Genomic DNA, 20,433 nt, shown 5'->3' on the forward strand with positions numbered 1-20,433 from the left:
GGGAACTGAAGAACTCTAAAGAGAGACTATAGAAAGTAGTCTCCTTTATACACTTTGTCTATATAAATGGGAAAGTAATAAAGTCATAAACATGAGGACTACATGAGGATAACATGAGGAATACATGAGACAATCTAGAACTTTGGTTGTAAGTTCTATGATTGAATACAGAAGTATAAAGATAAGACTAGAAGTTAATAAGGATAATTGTCTCCTAAACTAAGTCTATTAAAGAAGACTTAGGGAAAGATCTAGAACATTAGTTGTCAGTTCTAGGGTGTACACAAGACAGTCTAGAACTTTGGTTGTAAGTTCTAGGAGCAGTACAGAAGCACAGCCTTTTATATTACAGAAGTCATTAGAAGTTATAATACTCTACCTTATGAGAAAGTGTATTACAAACTAGTGTACAGGAAGTACAGGTTGAGTCAGACAGAGTTATAGGAACAATAGAGAGCTCTACTTTATAGGAAAAGCATTACACAGCTTACACAGTATAACTAGTTAGGAGGACTCATAAGGAGTCATTAGAAGTATGAGAGGAAGTATAGAAGACATAACAATATAGTAAAGGAGTCATTAGAAGATTAATCTAGGATACAAGAAGACACAAACCAGTGTAACATACAGTCTAAAGGATTAGCCAGCTCCACTTTATAGGAACAACAGTGAAGGGAGTTACTAAAGTCACTAGAGTAACATTACTCTAGTAAAAGGTATATAAGGAGGCCAGTTTGGCCCTTAAAAGATAGTTTTATTAACTTAAGTTACCTAGTACTTAGAAGTACTCTACTACCAACCTACTAGACTACACTTGCAGCTTGACTAAAGTAGGACTCCTCTACCCTCTCACCCTACAAGTCTACAAGTCTTACTCTCTATACTCTATTCTGTTACTATTCCTAAGGATTAGAACTAGTAAAGTAAGTATATTTTACAATAATAATGAAAATCTTGTTCTCTTAGACAATTCCTGTTTTGTGTCTGAGACAATCTAAGAGATCTGACTTGAATCTAAGAATGTCAACTTTGTCACTCATATACAATAAGCTCTAAGACACATGTAGGACTAGGTTGTAGTAAAGTAGTTAGAGAAGCAGGCTAGAGATTAGGAGGAGGATAAGGATGGACAGGTTTACTAGGAAGGCTGACTGTATGTTCTAAAGGATTAGAAGCTGTAAGAGGACATTGTGTAAGCTTATTACAACAATCTGACTGTAGAACATTCAGGCTAACACAAAACACAGGAACTCATTACTTAGAACTACTAGTAGTCAGGAATACAGAGGAAAATCCTAAAGTATGTGACTAGTTATAATACATACTAACAGACTAAGGCCTACTAGACAAGGGTTCAGACTCCCCTACATCTGTATTGAATCCTAGATTACTCTTAGGAAGAAGTCTTAGTAGACCTGATTAGTAAGCTACCTAAGTCTTAAGGTTATAATACTATCTGTGTGATTGTCAACTAATTCTCTAAGTAAGTCTATACAGTTCTGACCTGAACAGAACTCACTTCTGAAGGTATAGTACACATTTATTAGAATCATGTCTTCTGATTGTACAGACTCCCTCAGAAGCTTATTCATAATTACAGACTGTAATTTGAGTCAAAATTCATACAGGACTTGTATACACTTCTTAGAATTCAAGGGAACCCTTCTACTATATATTACCTACAGACTGACAGTCAAACTGAGCAAGTCAATCAGGAGATCAAACTCTACCTCCAGATGTTCATTAATCATTAGTAATCAGATTAGTCTGAATGGTTAGCTCTAGCAGAATTTGTATATAATAACTAGTAACACTCTATAATAGGACAGTCCCTGTTCTTTCTCAATCATAGGAGACATTTGTACTAGGGGACAGTTCTAAACTAGAACAGTAGTTCTGAATCTGTAACAGACTTTGTAGAACAGATACACAAAACTAGAGCAGACACACAAGCTCTTTTAGAGAAGGTAGTACAGGTTATGAAGTAGAACTATGATTAGAAGAGGTTTGTAGCTAAGGATTACTAGTCTGGTGACAAAGTTATACTAGAAGCTACTAATCTAACCTTAGATTGCCTAATGAAGAAGTTGGACAACAAGTGCTTCAGACCCTTTATTATTGAAAAGAAGGTCAGTATCTCTGTCTACAAACTCTAACTTCTAGCAACATAGAAGTGTATACACTCAGTGTTTAACAAGGTTCTGTTGTTTTAGTACTACAATTCTAGTTTTCCTTCACAACAAAGACCCCTACTACCTCTACCAGAACTCATCAGTTCTGAACCAGAATACAAAGTAGAGTATATAGTAGATACTAAGCTAGTGTGTAGGAAGCTCAAGTTCCTTATCTACTAGAAAGGATACTCAGTTGAGGAACATACTTAGGAACCTGCTAAGAATCTCACTCATACTACTAAGACAATCTGAGACTTCTATTAACTTCATCTGAGTGCTCTGTATCAACTCCACCTTACAGATTTCTAAACTCTTCTGTTCTGACCTATGTCTAAACTACTGACCAAGCCTAATATTTACCAATCAGAATGATTGGTTTTAGAGAGGGGGTAATGTTACAGTTCTCTACTCTTATACTTTCAGTTCTAAGGGTTCTACACCCTTCTGTACTAGAACTTAGGACTTCTGTCTATTAGGGGTACTGTCTATAGACTATATGTGTGCTGACTCTTACTACTACCCTTCCTTACTTCATCATTCCATTCCTTTGACCACCCCTTCATTCTTTATTCATTCTATAGTCTCTTACCCTTTATTCATCCCTTTATTCTTTATACCTTTATCTTTAACCTTCCTTTCTTTCATTCTTTGTAGCTTATCATTCTTAGTAACTCATACTCTCTGAGTACTCTTGTATAGTTTAGTATATATAGGTATACAAGATCAGACTAGTCCTATAGTCTTGATCTTGTCTACTCTAGATAGTCTTATACTCTTAAGCTTACTCTATATACCCTACTCTTGTCTCACTCTCTCTCTCTGTCTGTTCTACAAGTTCTGACTACATTCTAGTGCTTACATTCTATATTTCTGTTGTGTAGGATAGTTGTAGCCTGAGTCCTCTTACTAAGCCTTTAGGTCCCCTCTATACTGTTACTAACATGACTAGACTCACAATAATGTATAATACACTCTACTCTGACACAACCATATACAATCTTCATAGCACATTCTCCCAGAAGCTTAGAACCTCTGATGAGGGTCTGTTAGGAGATTGAAGGTTAGCTAGCAGGTGGTAACAATCTCCCTATAAGCTCTTAAGAGAGAACAGGATATTTATATAGTATTCATAATACTCATAATTAACTAGAGTCTCACTATAGAGTACTGTAAATGTGTAGTAGATAGTAAATGTGTAAGGGGAAGCTGGAGGGAGGCTAACAATCCAGTAGTACAAGTGAAAGACAGTAAATAAGAGGTAATCCCCAAATTTTGCCTGTTCAAAAAAAAGTGTAAAGGCTAGAGCCTTACTTAAGAACACAGAACAGGTAAAGACCTAGGATTAGAGAGGTCAACCTAAGTACAGGAGTAAGTACAAAGATAATCTCTAAGTGTCTACAAATAGCCCTTTATATACTTAACTAAAGTCATATGTGTAACCTCAGAGGTTACATATAATACTTTTAATAGATTGTATTCATTCATAACACTTACTTAGCCTTTATATACATTAACATGTCTTATACAAACTTTACAATTGATTTGCAAGTCTTGTAATTACTTTATAATATATATACAATACTTATGTTACTTTACAAAGTCTACAATATATTATAAGAAATGTGACTTTTTCCTAATGTCTTCATTAAGGCCCCTCTCTCATATTATGTTGTCCTAGACTTGTTTTTTTGTTGGTCTAGAAGGTCTAAGGCTCTAATAAGCTTTTAGGAGCCTTTCCTCCCTCTAAGTAGAGCATTTAGCCTACCATTTGGCAAGCTCTTCATTATAGTGAGTCTTAATTTGTTTCCATTCACTTTCAATCATATCATTAACTTCCTTCTTCCTTTTAGCCTCCTCCTTTCTTGCCTAGACCTCCTTCTCTTCCCTTTCCCTGTATTCCTTCTTCTGCCTGAGCTTTTCCCTGGTCTCATCTGAGGTTATAATCTTTAGCATTCCATCATCAAATATCTGTGAGTTCTCTGTTGTTTTTCCTTTCTCCTTCTTGTATAGAGCATTCCAGAGCCTAGCATTAAGAAGGGAGGCCAGAACAAGCTGTGCTAACCATAGAATAGGACTGTTAAGAGATGAGGAACAAAAAGAGAGAAAAAATTATTTATTTAGCAAATGTTACAGACTAATACTGGGGGTCTGCTTTTCAGTTGTGAGACACAGTCAAGCAGACTTTGAAAATTTGCCATTTTAAGCTGAAATGTGGTGATCAAAGTGTCTGCCTTGCTTATACTTAACTTGAAAAATCAGTAGTCATAACAAAATCAATATTAAAAGAGTATATTAATACATGTTATACTTATTAATACAATTCATGTGTTATACTTGAGAGAAATGTTATACAGAAATTTATTTGGCTAAAGTAAAGTGTAAGCTACAAGTGAATCAGTAGTGATCAGCAGTCTATTGCAAAGGAACAATGCAAGTGTGACAAAATATCAGCCAAATTCTCTGTGACAATGTGTGACTACAGCCATTCTGGCCTCATTCTTTATTTCATTCCTCATGCAGAGGTCAGTTAATTCACACAAAGAGAGCTCGACTTTTGGACGAGTTACGACAAGTCGACAACAAACGAGCGAAACCATGGACCACCGTCGTGGGAAAGGACGCGTCGGAGCCTGAACTTTGCAGGCATTGGTCGTTCCTTTAAACAGGGACGTTCCTTTGAACACCCCCCTCTAATTCATGCATAACTCAACCAATAAACTCAAAAAAATAGAGAAATGTAGATACATACATGTACTATATATATATGAATTCTGAAGGAAATTGATTCAGTAGAAAAGTGTATAGAAATTCAATACTGCTGAAATTGAATGAATTCCAAATATGAGACTACTGACAAATTTTTTACTACTACTTATGCTACAGTGTTCAACATAAAATTATATTATTGTATTCCTCTACTTCAGAGCTACAATATGTATGTTTTATCATTTTGAATGGACCAGTCCTTAAATTAATATTGTGTAATTTGTTAAAAATGCTCAAAAAGCGTGACAAGAGAGTAAAATGATCGGCATTGATCTACATTGATCTGCACTGATCTACACTGACCTACAGTCCTAATGACACATTGGTTGAGGGTATTAGTGGGGGTCTGCTTTTCCCTATTGACGTGCAGTCCTGCGGAGTTTGAAAACTTACCAAACTAAGCGGCAAACTAAGCAGTAAACTGATAGACAAGTGTCTGGGTTAAAATTGTCCTTGTAGAAAAGATTTTCTGCTCCCCACATGTATTTTAAATTGACAAAAAAATATGAATAGTATTAAAAAGATGATAAAGAAACTTTTTACAGAAGGAATTTTGATTTTATTAGAAACTAGCTAAAATATAACTGTTTTACACTCCAAATCAACTATATCTTGAGCAATAATTTTTTTCTGACAAAATCCTTCTGTAAATCTTTTAATAATGATTTATTTTGATTTATAGTAATGTTTTTCGACCTTTCCTTAACATCTTGCCTTTGGACCTGCATATGCGTACATGGCGAACGTTGAGGTGTGTATTATCTATGTCCAAGTAATAACAGCATTTGACGCATGGAATTGTGCAGGAGTTTGAAGTCTTGCTGAAGGAGGTGGTGAATGCAAAGAGGCTGTCAGCCTCGAAGATGGAGAAGCTGACGGAGCTATCTATGAAGCTGATGGAGGTGCGTAACTCGCCCAACTGCATACTTACTATAAGCTCATGATTATACCAACGGTGTAGAATGACACGCAGCTTGTGTCAATTTTGTTCCGCACCCACAAATTTGTCCGGGGCTCTGCAAAAATATCGTCTCTCTATGTTTTCGATGCTTTGTGCCGTGCAGCTCGTGGTCAAGTGGTCAAGCGTAAACTTTCTGGAGATGCCAATACTGAGAAGGGCAACTGCGCGACATTTCTTTCAAAGGTAGACAGCGTACTTGACGGATTGTTTCAGGACGTACTTTCATCCGGAGTTCCAGAAGCAAAGGTGAGAAACTAACCGCAGTACTATCGTATGGACGTAAAGAGCTGTTCGTGCATCGAACGCTACCCGAAAGAGAGCCACCTTATGCTGCTGGACTCGGTGCTGTATATCACGTTCCTTTAGCTCGTACTGGCAAAGTATCTGTACATTGACCATCGCCTCCAAAAGGAGCTAATCAGTGGCAAAATCTGGCTATACAGCACGAGTACAGTGATGTCCTTTGAAGTGAAGCGACATTGAACGTCGAAAAAGACGGCAGAGCGGCTATATGCGTTTCATGTGATCGAGCAGCTCGTTCCCGTACTATATCGATGTGTTGTTTCGCCTTAATACCACTGACTTACGCCGTAACCTAACGTTCACACCTCGCCTTACATGTATGGATACAGGAAAAAACGAAGAAAATACTTGACATATGGACGAAATCGAGTACATTTCCTTCGAGTGTACTAACACGGTTAAATACGCAGTGCAGGGCGGCTGAGAGTTCTGATCAGACAGTGAAAGGTGCCTATCGTGTTTCTTTACTTTATGTTGCTAAGTATTTCCTGTGGCAATTTAATCCACAACTCCCGTTTTGTTTTTTTGCGCGTAAAAATCTAGTGGTCACTGAGAGTTGACTGAAACAAATAAATCTATTAGAAGCAAAGCCTGCAACGAACAACACGCCAACGCCCACGACCGATCCACGCAAACATCCGACGCCGCCGGCCGTGATCACACCGCCTCCTGCAGCGAGTACCACTACGCCGCCCAATGCTGAGGCCGCGCAGGCTGCTCTCCTTGCCCTGCTATCTACCGCCGCCGCCGCCGCCGCAAACAATTCTTTAATAGGGTGAGCACGCCTTTCCTCCTATCAGTGTCCATCTGTACTCGTCGACTAGAAATGTATTCATCTGACGATCACCTGAAACAGCCAAACACCTGCAAACATATCAAATCCTCCTGCTTTGTCACTTCCACAAACACAAAACCAGGCCCAGCTGGGGCAGCTGCAGTTAGCGCTTCTGCAGCAGCTCAGTAATAATGGAGGGCACCAACAACCGGGTATTGCTGGTGCTCCCCCGCAACCACAAGTACGACCAATACCTCAGCCAATAATGATTGGAATGTCACCGTATATTGCTAATCCTAACGTGGTGCCGCAAAATAATAATATGTTCAGTCCGAGTACTGCATCACCTGTTAGCAGTGAGCGCCAACCAAATCCTGGGCCTGGATACCGAGAATCTCGGCCTAGCAAATTCGACGAAGCACCAGATGCTGCGGGAAGAGGCGAATACTACCACGACAACCGGCGCCGAGGTGTCAATGCACGCGGGTTTCGTGGTGGATTCCGAGGTCGTGGGAGGGGTGATTTCAGAGGGGAGTATGATCGAGATTACGAGTCTTCCTCATGGGATCGCGGACGTGATGATTATTACGAAGGATGTCCTCCGCCAAATCGACGACGATTGAATAGTAACTCGCGGAGTCCTCCATCACGCAGACGAGATAACAGACCGACCTACAGCCCACCACGACGACCGGCTATAGCATCACCAGTGGAACGTCCTCGGGCCCCGTTGCCTGGAGCTTCTGGACCAGGAAAGGATGAATTTGGTCGCGACATTCGTCCTGGTTCTGAAGAGCCTGAGGAAAGTAGACGGAGATCCGAAGGCGCCCCGCCTGGTGTCCATGAAGGAGGATCGGGTCCTGATACTGTCGATGAGGCTGCAACAGCACAATTAGCAGATCCTCGTGCCGCCAGCTCGATGGTAGTTGATTCTAGTGGTTTGAGAAATACCCACTCGAACGCAACGAGCCTTGAAAACTTCGACATCTCGACGTTTGACCCGACAAGTGCAGATGCCTGGCAAGCATTAGGTGACGCCTTTCAGGGCACACATGGTTACGTTCCGTCGCAAGAAGAATTATTACAATTAGTGATGGCCAGTATGGAGACAGCAATGACTATGGGCATGGGCACAGGGATGGATCCCAATGGCGAAGAAAATAGTGCGGGCACGTCATCGAGGGTAGCCGATACAGGTCGCGAAACAACCCAGGACCGGCAAACGAGTGACATGTATAGCATAAAAACAAACGACGAAAATTCCGATGCGGTGGTTCCGGAGCCCCCCTTACAACGATTATTCTCCTCGAAAGAAGGTGGGGTTGCAGGCACAGAGGATATGGGAATACCAGCGGCTGGCACTGGTAATGAGGTTGGCGGTGGCAATCGAGGTGGGCAAATGCGTAAAGTAGGCGACCGATGGATATTTGTTAAGGACAGTGCATAACGGTTCAGAGGTCAAAAGCCCAAATATCCTTTCCGTTTTTTTTAACTCTCGATAGTTTGTTTTCCTCCTCACGCGAGCTATGCGGACCCTTCTTCAAGCCGCGCTAATTCATAGTCATTTCTGTTCGTTTCCCCTGAACTCAAACGATCCGATTCATTGCTGTACAAGAGCCTTGGTGTGATAGTCGTCCCATCAGAGTGTCGGCGATGAGAGAACGGGTTTGGCCAGTACGACAAATAGCCAACAGCCCCACAAAGGATGCCAATGAGGCCTCCGACGATTACATCTTCTTTGTGATGTCTCTACGCGTATGAGAATTAGGTCCAGTAAATGTAGGCAAACAAAATAGCTCACATAGTCTTCGAGTCTTGACAAAGCAACCCACGTCGCAAAAATTAAAGGGAGCAGCGTGATGAAAACTCTACCCATGCGAGATGTGACTATCCATGGATTTCGCGGTGGAAGGGCAGCGCTAAAGGTCCATGCTACTGTATGTGCACTGAGCCAGAGAAAGAGGAAGGTCATCGTTGCAAATGCGGTAGAAGAGTGGCCCGATGGAAACGATTTGCGACCATCAAGAATGTCATTGAACTTGCTGGGGATAAGAGGATTGAATATTAATAAACACCGGTATTGGTGGAAGGACAGATATACCCAGTACAATGATTGACTGCCTCTCCCCATTTACAACGAGTTAGAAAATCAGGACGAAGGCGACCTTGCACGCTCCATTAGGCTTAGTAACGAGTAACTAAGAGAAGTCAACGCACCAACTCTGTTCTTCAGGAATTCCGTTATGACATGTGATAAACTCCTGTATATAATATTCCGGCATGCGCTTGACTGCATTCCGAGCAATACGTACCTAGAGACCCATAGGCCAAGAGCACCATGATGTAAGTCTATGAAAGATCGCTTCATGACTGAAGCTGCTGTTATGAACACGAGCGGTACCAGCAAGGCTATTGCATTATTCGTATATCCACTTATCCTAAAGGCTTCCTTGAGATTTCGCAGGGGAAGTGAACGTTAGTCTGCTCACTGCTGCTTCTTATGCGGATGACTGATGAGCGGATCATCAAGAGAGAACTCGCGTTCAAAGACTTCAAAATGGTCGATGAATCCGGCAACAAACCAGAGTAAGGTTGCCGTGAGCCTTTTAATTGACAAGTGAGCACAAGTCCGCGTGTCTGCAGAAGAACGTTCGATACCAGTCACCTATGTATGAGACATCAAACCAGTCGAGTGCCTCTGGGCCGTAATAATTTCTGAAATGCTCGACTAAGCCAGACATGACTTTGCATGAGAGCAGCGCGGAGCCTCGAACAGCGAATCCGTAACAGAGGCAAAAGTATGACACAGTCACGTTATCCGTAACTGGCTGAGGCGCGGCGCGTCGCGTCTCGTCTCTCGCAAGAGATTTTGCACATCACAGCACGCATTTGGTGCGGACGCGATGACCAGGTTCAGCACATCAACCGCCTTAAAAGGGCAGTCCACGCTAAACGCGTTCATAACCAAGAAGAAGCCGGAAAAACGAGCCAACGAGGATGGCTACACTAGCGACGATACTGCGGCTGGAGAGGGCGATGAGGCCTATGACGAGGTGACTAGGGAAAAATCTGGAACGTCCGACACTGTGCCGGACAAGAAGGCGTCTCCAGCAAATTCCCATCTCCCGCCTCTGAGCGACGTACCTAGTATTTTCAACGACCTTGTTAGTCGCATTCCCGAAATTGCAAAGGTCAGGAATAGATTGGCGAACAGTAATGTGTAAATAGCTGATGGTCTTATGCTGTGTTTCCCAGGTTGCTGATCATACGAAGGGTCGCCGAATACGCGTAGCGACAATGTGTTCAGGAACAGAATCGCCACTTCTTGCTCTTGAATTGATTCAAGAGTCTATGCAAAGAATATTCTCAACAAAGCTTGACTTCCATCATGTATTTTCGTGCGAAATCGAGCCTTTCAAACAGGCTTTCATCGAACGTAACTTTTCGCCGCCAATTTTATTTCGCGATGTCTGCGAGCTGGGTGGTGAAGAAGCGTATGCATGTTGCTATCTGCTGCATGATCTATCTTACCAATTCTTAGGACTACTGCCTATGGATCGCGAGAACCTGTTCCGGGAGATGTGGACCTTCTAATAGCAGGTACTTCATGTGTCGACTACTCGACTCTAAACAACGAGAAGAAAGATATTGACTCGAATGGAGAATCCGGGAGGACATTCCGAGGGATGTTATCGTGGGTGGATAAGCATCGTCCTCCCCTTGTTATCCTGGAGAACGTATGCGGTGCTCCATGGAACAAGGTTGTCAGTCATTTCGGGAATATACAATACAGCGCTGCGTATTTTCGTGTTGACACAAAAAATTTCTACATCCCACACACGCGTACACGTGTCTACCTTCTTGCAGTGCATCAGGAAAACTCGAAAATACCCGATTCGTGGCGTACCCTTGTCAACAGGCTGGAGCGGCCAGCATCGACAACGCTCGATTCTTGGATGTTACCGACTGATGATCAGCGGATTCATCAGGCGCGTCAGAAACTTGTGCGAGAAAGCTTCGGTGCACTTGACCGTCGCACAGGTCGAACAGACTGGGGTCGCTGTGAGTCTCGGCATCAACGCGCGCGGCTTGAAGAAGGTCTAGGACCAAAACGACCTCTGACAAGTTGGGAAGAAGGAGGATTTTGTAAACTCCCTGACTTTGCATGGGGAGATTGGGGCGTCGTTCAAGTCGAGCGTGTCTGGGATCTCATGGACATTTCGTTGCTGCGTAAAGCGAAGCAAGGCGTTGATCCGTCTTTTAAGACGTAAGTCCGTTTACTTGTACTCTTCATTGAGTCTCAAAGTATTTTCCCCAGCGAAGTGTGGAACTTATCCCAGAATGTTGATCGAGAAATCGGTTCAAAGCGGCTTGGAGTATGCCCATGCCTAACACCATCGATGATCCCATATATTACGAACAGAGGAGGGCCGATAGTTGGCATTGAAGCACTGTCGATGCAGGGATTGCCCGTCAACAAATTATTGTTGACACGGGAGTCTGAGGACCAGTTGGCTGACTTGGCGGGGAACGCAATGTCCACAACTGTCATCGGCGCATGTATGCTCGCTGCTCTAGTTGTTGGTAGGGACCTGCTGAAGAGAGGCCATGACAAGGATACCTACGAAGAGAAGGCCGGAGTAATCGAGGCAGAGAGTGTCCAGAATCATGTCATGGATGTGGACCCGGTGCATACTAATGTCGAGGCGTCTATTCGAGAGGAAAGCCTGATAGAGCACCCCCTCAATCTTTCATCTACAATGGAAGCCTCATTATCTAAGCTTATTGAGGAAGCGCAAGCAAGTGTTCGCTTATGTGAATGCGAGGGTCGGACCGACATCACTTATCGAGTACTAAACCGATGCAAGGACTGCGGCACAACTTCTTGCGAGAAGTGTGGTGGACGACCAGAACATGCCTACCGTCCAATTGTTTTCAGCAAGCATCCGAGAATTCAACCCCAATTGTTTGCACGCAAACTGAAAGCCACCTTGCCAATGTGCATCTCTTTATGTGGGTTTACAGATGATCTCTTGAGTTGTCTGCGGGCACGTCATGCAACTGATATACCAGAGAAGAAGTGGAATGCATGGCGCTCTGCTTTAATGCGCGTTGTAGAATTCGAGCATCGCTTCGTTGAGCTAAAGAGACAAGAAATCTGGATTGCGACATTCACTTCTCCGTGGAGTACTCTGGAACTTCAATTGCACCCACAGCAGCCTGAATGGCGCCTCTTTGCACACGCTGACAAAAAAGAACCCGCTAACAGCGAGATACGGTCCATCTTGGAGCTTCCTGTTGCACGAATGCGCTGCAAGTCTGGGCTTTTGGATGGTTGCTGGGAAATTGCGCTTCCAAGACCTTCTCAAGTAAAAGTATCTATAAGAGGGACTGGCGAGAAGGTACCTGCGTGGCAAGCTCGTCTTGGGCTTCAGGGCGTATACAAGGATCAGACCGTCTTCAGTAAACTTGTGATTTCTGTGCCGGAAGATGCGGCAGGTTCATTTGATCGCAACATCTCTGGCACTTATGCATTACTAGATAAATGCGGCACTGCTACAAATGCCCTGCACCGCAAAGAGGGTGATCATGGCCATATGCAACCACCGCTTTTCCTCTTTTTAGACCCGACTCGGTGTGGTACAACTGATCGGGATGCGTTTGTCTTTTCAATCAACACCCGGCGATACCAGTTTGGCGAGACACGGCCCCTTATATGCAAGCTTGATTCAAAGTGGAGACAGGCAGACGTTGGCGAGGAGGGTAGGCCTGTCACTTGTCATATTCCCTGTATATGGGTGAAGTCAGATATGATCAAGATGCAGGTGTGTCCCTTCATTATAATCTACTTCAAAAATTGACTTCTTTTAGTCCTCAAAAGGTCGCGAAGCGAGCTTTGCGACACCGTCAACTTCGTTCGTAGTGAGCATGTCTACCGACGACTGTATTAGTGCAAAAGCCTTGCTCGTATGCAAAGTGCCCTTAAAGGATCAAACAGACGCAGTATGGCCACGCGGAAAATGGGTTGAAGTAGACAAAGTCCACGAACGTGTAACGTTCCGGGCCCTTTCATGGCTCATTGAACGCATTGTACATGAGAATGAACAGTTCAATCAGTGGTTAGAAGTGACCGTGCCGAACAATTCAATCACGCACAAGTGTGGACGCTGTGCTCCTGCACCTCCGGGTATCCTGTGGATTCGAAACGAGAATGGTAAAGTCCGTGCTGTAGAAGACGCCCTCCAAGCTGGGGTATACGAACGCGACCTCAAGAACCGGCCAGCAGTATTTGTCACCCAATTGCGGTTGGATGAGGGGACCCGCGTTGGAGTTGTCCGAATTGGCGTGAACTTCCAGTCGCTGATTCATCGAGCATATTCCCGTTTGCCTACCCTTGACCGTGCGGCAAATCCTACATTCTCGTGGTATTTAAACACGAATTTCACTGATTATCCGAAACTGAATTTGCCGAAATTCATACTGACAAGCAACCGTAAAGATACAAAGGTCGACCAACCGGAACATTTCAAGATACCGTTGCGGCCAGAACAACTGCGTTCACTTAGCTGGATGCTTAGACAAGAGTCGCTAGATGCGAAACCGTTTATTGAAGAAGAAATCGCGGAAGCAGTATTGGGACCCCTCAACTGGCGTGCACAAGGGCGAGCACAGCGTCCAGTATTTGTTCGCGGTGGTGTTCTCGCCGACGAAGTTGGATACGGGAAGACAGCAATTACGCTCGGTTTGATCGACAGTGGTGCAAAGTGCATCAGGCAGGAACCGCGACCGCCTTCTGCGCAGCTTAGTGGCAAAATTTATGTGAGAAGCACACTGATTGTCGTTCCTCCCCACCTTACACGCCAGTGGGGTTCAGAGGTGAATAAGTTCACTGGTGACCTTTTCACTGTGGTCATCGTCTCAACTGCTAGTAGCCTCAACTCGTTGACTATCAAAGACGTCCAAGAAGCTGACATTGTCATTGTGGCTTCAAATCTCTTCCACAGTAGTGTTTACCTTGCCAACCTCGAGGCATTTGCTGCAGGCGGGACTTTACCAAGCCAAGACGGCCGTTTCTTTAATGCAAGGCTAGATCATATCCTAGGATCACTTCGTGATCAAGTCGAACAGCTTCGCACCAATGGTTCAGAGGCAGTCATGCAGGCGATTCTTGATGCTCGCAAGAAAGGTCAGCCCTATTCTCCTTCAATTTCAAACAAACTCACCATTTTTATCATTTATTAACAGATAATGAAGCCGATGTTTTCGTACAGAAGAGGCGAGTCAAGGGTGCGAAAGCACGCGTACCAGCTGAGATTGAATCAGGGAGCAGGCCAAATGATTCAATGTATGTAGATGAAGAGCACCCGCGCATACCGCCCCCGTCAAATAAAATTGTAGAGGTCGTCATCCCGGTGCACAGGAGCCCGAGCACCGTTGCACGGTCGTACTCTTCAGATGCTGAAGTGTCCGCACCGCCAGCGTCCGAAGCAACCTCGGCCGTGGAATCGTCGGACGTGGACAGCACGACACGCCGCCTTCGAAAGTGTACAGGTCGAATTTCCCTCATTGACTCTGACTCTGACGAAGTTGACGTTCGGCCGAAAGGCTTGAGTACGACTAAAGCTTCCGCGAAGTCCACCTCGAGTTTGAGATTTAAGAAACCAATAAAGCGCAAAGCTGAGTCCTCTGATTACGAAGACTCACTATCCGAATCCGAGGAGAAAAGGGACGAGTCCGATGGTGTAAATGAACATACAGACTTTGGGCATGCCAAGAAGCTGGTCAAACGGCCTTCAAAGCCGAGTCGCCTGCTGAAAAGAGCAAAAACCTCTACCGAAATTACGCGGGATATGGTGAACGGTGGCCCCCTCAAGGCGGTGTCTATAGCGAGTAAAACGGCTTCTGCAAAGATCAAGCAGGTGAAACCGATGAAGTTGAGGGAGGAAAGTGACCCGTGGAAACTAAAGACCAAAGCAAAAAACGATTGGGAACAAATGCATTCTCCACCCCTGGAGATTTTTCATTTCGCTCGTATTGTCATTGACGAGTACACGTATTTGGAAGGGAAAATCCTTTCCATGGTGCAGAGGCTCACGGCGACTCGTCGATGGGTGCTTTCAGGCACCCCTCCCATCCACGACTTTGCTTCCTTGAAGACCATAGCTGCTTTTCTCAACGTTCATTTGGGCGTTGATGATGACGGAGAAGGTCAATCTGCGTCAGTCAAGAAGAGGCAGAGGGAGCAGACTGGTACAAACTTTCCAAACATTATTCAAACATTGATTAACGTTCCACTCGTTTAGACTCGGAGAAGTTCCACTCGTTCCGCGAGGTTCATACCAATGAATGGCATGCACATCGTCACCAACTTGGTCAAAAATTCTTAGACCAGTTTGTTCGACAAGTTAGCCTCGACTTGATATGATGTTTTTACTACTTCTAACGACGTATCCTAGAACATCGCCGAAATTGATGAAATCTCATGGGTTGAAAAAATTGAATTGGTCAATTTGCCAGCAGCTGAACGTGCCATCTACCTTGAATTGGAACATCATTTGCGTGCGTTGGATATGACAATTAAGCGTGGGCGGAAGTCTGAAAGCGATCGCGAGAAACGATTAGCTCAGTCTCTTGGAGAAAGCAGGTAAGTACAATGCAGTATTGTCACTCGGATTGGTTATCAATAATCTGAAACGGTAGCTCTGCTGAAGAGGCTTTGCTGAAGCGTTGCTCACATTTTGACCTCGACGTCAATGAAGAGAATGCAATGAAGGCTTGTGAAGTCATCGTCCGCGAGCGCACGAAACAGCTTGAGGATTGTAAGCGAGAACTCGTAGATAAGCTACAACATGCATTGGCGCTTCAAAGTGAAATCGGAAAAACCGACTCCGAAACGTACTTCCAGGAGTATGTACGTGTAACTCATAACGAAGGAGTCGGTGATAAGGACGCTACTTCGATTGCTCTTGAACAACTGAAGATGGCCGGTATTGAAGGTCCATTGTCTTGTCCGTCAAATAAATCAGCCGACTCGCGGAAGAACGTCAAGGACAAAGGGAAAGCCAAGGGTGTCTCAAACGGCATCAGTGATTTGATCTGGGATATCCGAGAACAGACCCATGAGATTCGGAGATTGACAAAGGAACTCGTTGGCCGTGTCCGGTCGCTGCGTTATTTCACTGTTGTTCGAGACTTACAGAAACAGTCGGGCATACCTTCGACTGCCTCTTGTCCCTCGTGTGCAAACCAAAAAATCCCAATTGAGGATATTGCCGTGCTATCGTCTTGCGGCCATATTGGTTGCATAAAGTGTGTGATGAGCTGTGCAGAACGCGAGGAATGTGTTTGTGCCCAATCTGGCGGATGCAATGCTGCGGCTCGCGTTCTTAACATCGTCAAGGGCGACACTCTTGGTGTTGATGATGTTGCTCGGGATGGCACTGGAAAACATTTTGGGGTTAAGCTCGAAAAGATTGTTGAGCTCATACAGTTAGTGTCGCCATTGTTTCCCCTACTGACATATTAACCTGACCACCTATCAAATTCTTAGGAAACGAATACCTAACCAAGAACGTGTCTTGGTATTCGTACAGTTTCCGGATCTCATGAAGAAGGTAGCGGCGGCGTTCAGTGCGAACAAAATCAAGTTTCTCGAAATCAAAGGCAGTGCTTCCCAGAAGTCAAAGAATCTAGAGAAGTTCCAGAATGATTCCGAAGAAAGAGTGCTGCTCTTAAACGTCACTGATGAGAGTGCCAGTGGCGCTAATCTTACAGGCGCAAACCACGCGATTTTCGTCAACCCTTTGCTGACGAGCACCCAAGAGATCTACGAGGCGTGCGAGACTCAGGCGATCGGGCGTGTGCGACGATATGGGCAGACAAAACTTGTACATATATGGCGATTTCTCAGCCTAGGCACGATTGACGTTGAGATCTTTGAGCAGCGGACTAAGAAAAAATTATTATGAATGCTAATACATTTCTAATTTCGATTTTGGCTATTAAATCTAAAACAAAAACACTGTGTGCCAGTTGTCTTCATATCTAGTCGGACAAGTACTTCCCTGCCAGAATCGGTTGGCCAGCTACCCAGAATCAAAGCCGAAATCACGGTCCCTTAGGTTTCTTATCTGTTTATTAATGCCCAGGTATTCTTTCTCTTCTAGCTTTGTGCTAGTAGGAAGACGCCGATATTGCCATTCCAAACGGTCGTTCCACAAATTCTAGTGTATTTTCCCTGAATCTTCCTATGTATGAAAGCATGCCATTTATTGAACAGGTATAATGTGTGATGCTTTTCCTAAGCTTATAACGACGAGTGTCTACGGATTCTACCGCCTCACAGCCTTCTCCTAATAGGCAGCTCCCAGACGACTCTTACAGGATATTCCCACTGATTGTCGGACAGCTGGTCTTCCGCCTGTGTAATCATCGCTAACTATCATTACTATTTCCAAGAGACAGCAACACTTACACAAAATAGCTTACAGGCTCCATTAAAAATGCTAACAGACATGCACATTCTTAAGAGTGGGTTAGTTAGGAAAGGTGATAAGATCCAAGAGATGTAAGTGAAATAGCTATTCTTCATAGATCATGCATTATAAGGGTCACACATCACGAAAAAGTCGCAACAAATGTATTAAATAATAGCAAAAGTAATCTAATAAAATGATTTCATAAGCATTACATTTTAAAATAATACTTATATTTTACTTGTAATGTAATTATAATGATTGTATATAAATGTAAGAAATATACAAAGTTTCTATTAAACTACAAACATGTTTTAGAGCAAGTAAGCTTACTAATGGTATTATTACAACATTACATGTGAGGTACAAGTACTCAACTCTTATTGTAATCTGTTAAAATTATATTATAAGTTATTTGTAACAATAGTTGATTAATTATAATAGTCATAAAAGTAATACATTGTACTTGTAAGTTAATTACAATACTTTTAGTACAATAATATGTAATTATATATATTAATATTGTTAACAATCACCCTGTTAGGCTTATAATATAATTTAGTTTTCTATTAAACTATATATCGAAGTGCTTACATAATCGAATACCGAAGATCGAGAGCATATAATGACGCACTTGCTCTCGTCACTCCTTTCCTCCTACCTCCACCATCTCCCCCAACCCTCTTCCCCCAACACTATGTCGTTGCTTTTGTCCTCTCCAGTCCAGTCCTCTGCCTACAAGCGTCCTCCAGCAGGCACACTGCCTGCAACCACCTAGACAATAAACATCGCTGCATTGTCTCTCCAATCTGCTGTTGCGATGCCCGTGCTGAGCCTCAGATCCTGTGACGACACGACCCAGCTGGCTACACCGTCCTTCAGTGTAAATTGTAAGCAGCCAGTCCACTTCATAATAACGCGCACAATAGTTGCTCATCCCTTTCCTCCCAACTTTTTGTCTCCTTTTCATCCCTCCCGCTCCTCGTTCTGCCTCTTGCGTTGCCTCTCCTTCGTTGTCCTCCTTTTATTATTCTTCCCTTCTTTTTTACAGTTGCATTCGCGCATCCGCATAGTTGATCAATGCCAAACGACTTCTCAATAATTACATGCATTCGCGTACTTCTTCCCGCTCAGCAACGCAAGCAACAATCGATGAGCACACACGAGCACGCTTGCGACAACGTCCATGTACCACCACTCTCAAGGCGCAATCCTCTCTCCGACCCCCCGCCCACTCTCCTTCTCTACCCATTCCATGTTTGACATCATCCTCGATGGGCTCACACTGCGTGCATTTACATTCCCTAGTGCCGTGCATGACACCATTTCGAACGGAAGCAGTGACCCACCACTCCCCACCTGAGGCGAGTCCATCTGCCTTCCACTTCACCTTCACCTTTCGAGCCGGAACGTCCTAGAGATACACCTTGCAATCAACGACTCAGTTTACTACACCTCCCATTGGACGCCGTAGATAAACCATAGACCACACGTGCACAGACACTGTTTCGTCCGCAGTCCGAATCAACTCGTTCAACACTCCGGATCTCAACCTGCATGCACCACTCACACTCGCTGCACGCTGTCGCGGTGCGTCCATCTTTTCTTTCCTATTGTCACTTGCTAATCATTCTAAACCTGTCTCACAGGCGAAGCCTCAACCTCTACAACCTGCTCAACCTCACAAGTCACACGCATACACAATTCAACTTTGCAGGGACTGGGTGACGACCAAGGCGCGGTGACGAAGACTACATCGAACGGCCCAAGAACGCATCAATACTTTACTGACGTGAATCCTGCTTGCGAAAGAACGAGGCAGAGGCTGCTGGTGGTGTAGGGATTGGGGCCGTAGAAATAATGTTTTATTTACTATCTTTTTGTATTCTATAATTAAATATAATTGCATTTTATTAATTATTTAATACAAAATTGTAAGCAAAGCCAAAACAAGCTGTTCAAATGCTTGTAGTGACTTATGGGGATTGTAAGCAGACATTATACTTTCTCAAATAAATAAGTATGTCTTGGTCTTGTAATCTTAGGAAGTATGTTATAATCACTTGTATAGCTTGACAATTTATACAATTATAAAGGAAATTGCCAAGTTTTACAAGTATTCTTACTTACTTATTTAACATTGTACTTTCCTTGCTTAACCCCCTATGAAGATTATATTAACATTGACAAAATTTATAAAAAGTACAAAATGTATAGGATTACAAGCAAGTACAATACTTAAGACTTTTTCGTGATGCAGAACGTACTACTCCTTGGATGGTCATCTCTACGTTGTTGATGATGTAAATGATCTGTCGCTTGTACAAGCAGTCACTGGCAGAGCGAGTACATCGGGAGACTATAAGCATGAGTTTTTCCGCAACGATCCTGAGATTGGGACCATCGAGGATATTTGGACCTGTAGTCTCTGCAAAGGACCACGATACCGGACTCCGATTGCGTATAAAACCCTTCATAGGTGGTTAACGCACAAGCTGAGGTGTCCACTAATCCAGTTCGTCGAATAAAAGGAATTCTAGTCAGCGGATCTAACAAATATTATAGGGATAAACTGTGCAACGAACTTGCTGCATTAGAGGCGAACACAAAGAAGCCTAAAACAAAGCCGAACTCTCAGTGTGAGTGCAAAAAGCAAAGAACTGCATGTTGGCAATACTCCCAGGGCTGTCTTGCTGATAATGTCCCATTCTCAGATGCGTGTAAGACACAGGTGGAGCTCATGGAGGGAATTCTTACTGGAGTGATCAGTCCACGCCGAATCTTCTGCAGGGAATGCAACAAGTGGGTCAAGAAACAGTGGAAAGAACACGTAGGGTCCCATGGCCTTTGTCTGGGATTGTCAAGCCGGAAACCCAAGGCCGAGTCATCAAGAAACAGCCATAAAAAATTGACTAGGGTGAGTTCAAAGTGACAATGCCCAATAAAACAGACTAAACTACTTAAAATCCAGGACAGATA

At 43.7% G+C, this 20,433-nt stretch overlaps 3 protein-coding genes across 3 annotated transcripts; 2 read left to right on the top strand and 1 right to left on the bottom strand.

Moving 5' to 3' along the window:
- Window positions 1-5,629: 5,629 nt before the first annotated feature.
- On the bottom strand, window positions 5,630-9,720 carry FOMMEDRAFT_165124 (lipid phosphate phosphatase 1; the record flags this gene model as incomplete). The annotated part of the gene is made up of 10 exons (XM_007262464.1): window positions 5,630-5,691; window positions 5,747-5,842; window positions 5,902-6,651; window positions 6,787-8,728; window positions 8,781-9,021; window positions 9,081-9,144; window positions 9,197-9,240; window positions 9,292-9,417; window positions 9,469-9,582; window positions 9,638-9,720. The coding sequence occupies 7 exons, from the start codon at window positions 9,718-9,720 to the stop codon at window positions 8,504-8,506; spliced, it is 897 nt and encodes a 298-aa protein (XP_007262526.1). The 3' UTR covers window positions 5,630-5,691; window positions 5,747-5,842; window positions 5,902-6,651; window positions 6,787-8,503.
- Window positions 9,721-9,882: 162 nt separating this feature from the next.
- On the top strand, window positions 9,883-16,947 carry FOMMEDRAFT_102039 (uncharacterized protein; the record flags this gene model as incomplete). The annotated part of the gene is made up of 10 exons (XM_007262465.1): window positions 9,883-10,170; window positions 10,235-10,473; window positions 10,521-11,246; window positions 11,298-12,804; window positions 12,851-14,165; window positions 14,225-15,229; window positions 15,283-15,383; window positions 15,436-15,623; window positions 15,680-16,468; window positions 16,530-16,947. The coding sequence occupies 10 exons, from the start codon at window positions 9,883-9,885 to the stop codon at window positions 16,945-16,947; spliced, it is 6,576 nt and encodes a 2,191-aa protein (XP_007262527.1).
- A 1,693-nt stretch (window positions 16,948-18,640) lies between these two features.
- Window positions 18,641-20,358, top strand: FOMMEDRAFT_151455 (uncharacterized protein; the record flags this gene model as incomplete). Its single annotated transcript, XM_007262466.1, has 7 exons — window positions 18,641-18,794; window positions 18,973-19,044; window positions 19,104-19,195; window positions 19,267-19,316; window positions 19,715-19,969; window positions 20,020-20,093; window positions 20,186-20,358. The coding sequence occupies 7 exons, from the start codon at window positions 18,641-18,643 to the stop codon at window positions 20,356-20,358; spliced, it is 870 nt and encodes a 289-aa protein (XP_007262528.1).
- Window positions 20,359-20,433: the final 75 nt, after the last annotated feature.

This window comes from Fomitiporia mediterranea (genome assembly GCF_000271605.1).
Source record: "Fomitiporia mediterranea MF3/22 unplaced genomic scaffold FOMMEscaffold_1, whole genome shotgun sequence".
NCBI classification, from domain to species: Eukaryota; Fungi; Basidiomycota; class Agaricomycetes; order Hymenochaetales; family Hymenochaetaceae; genus Fomitiporia; species Fomitiporia mediterranea.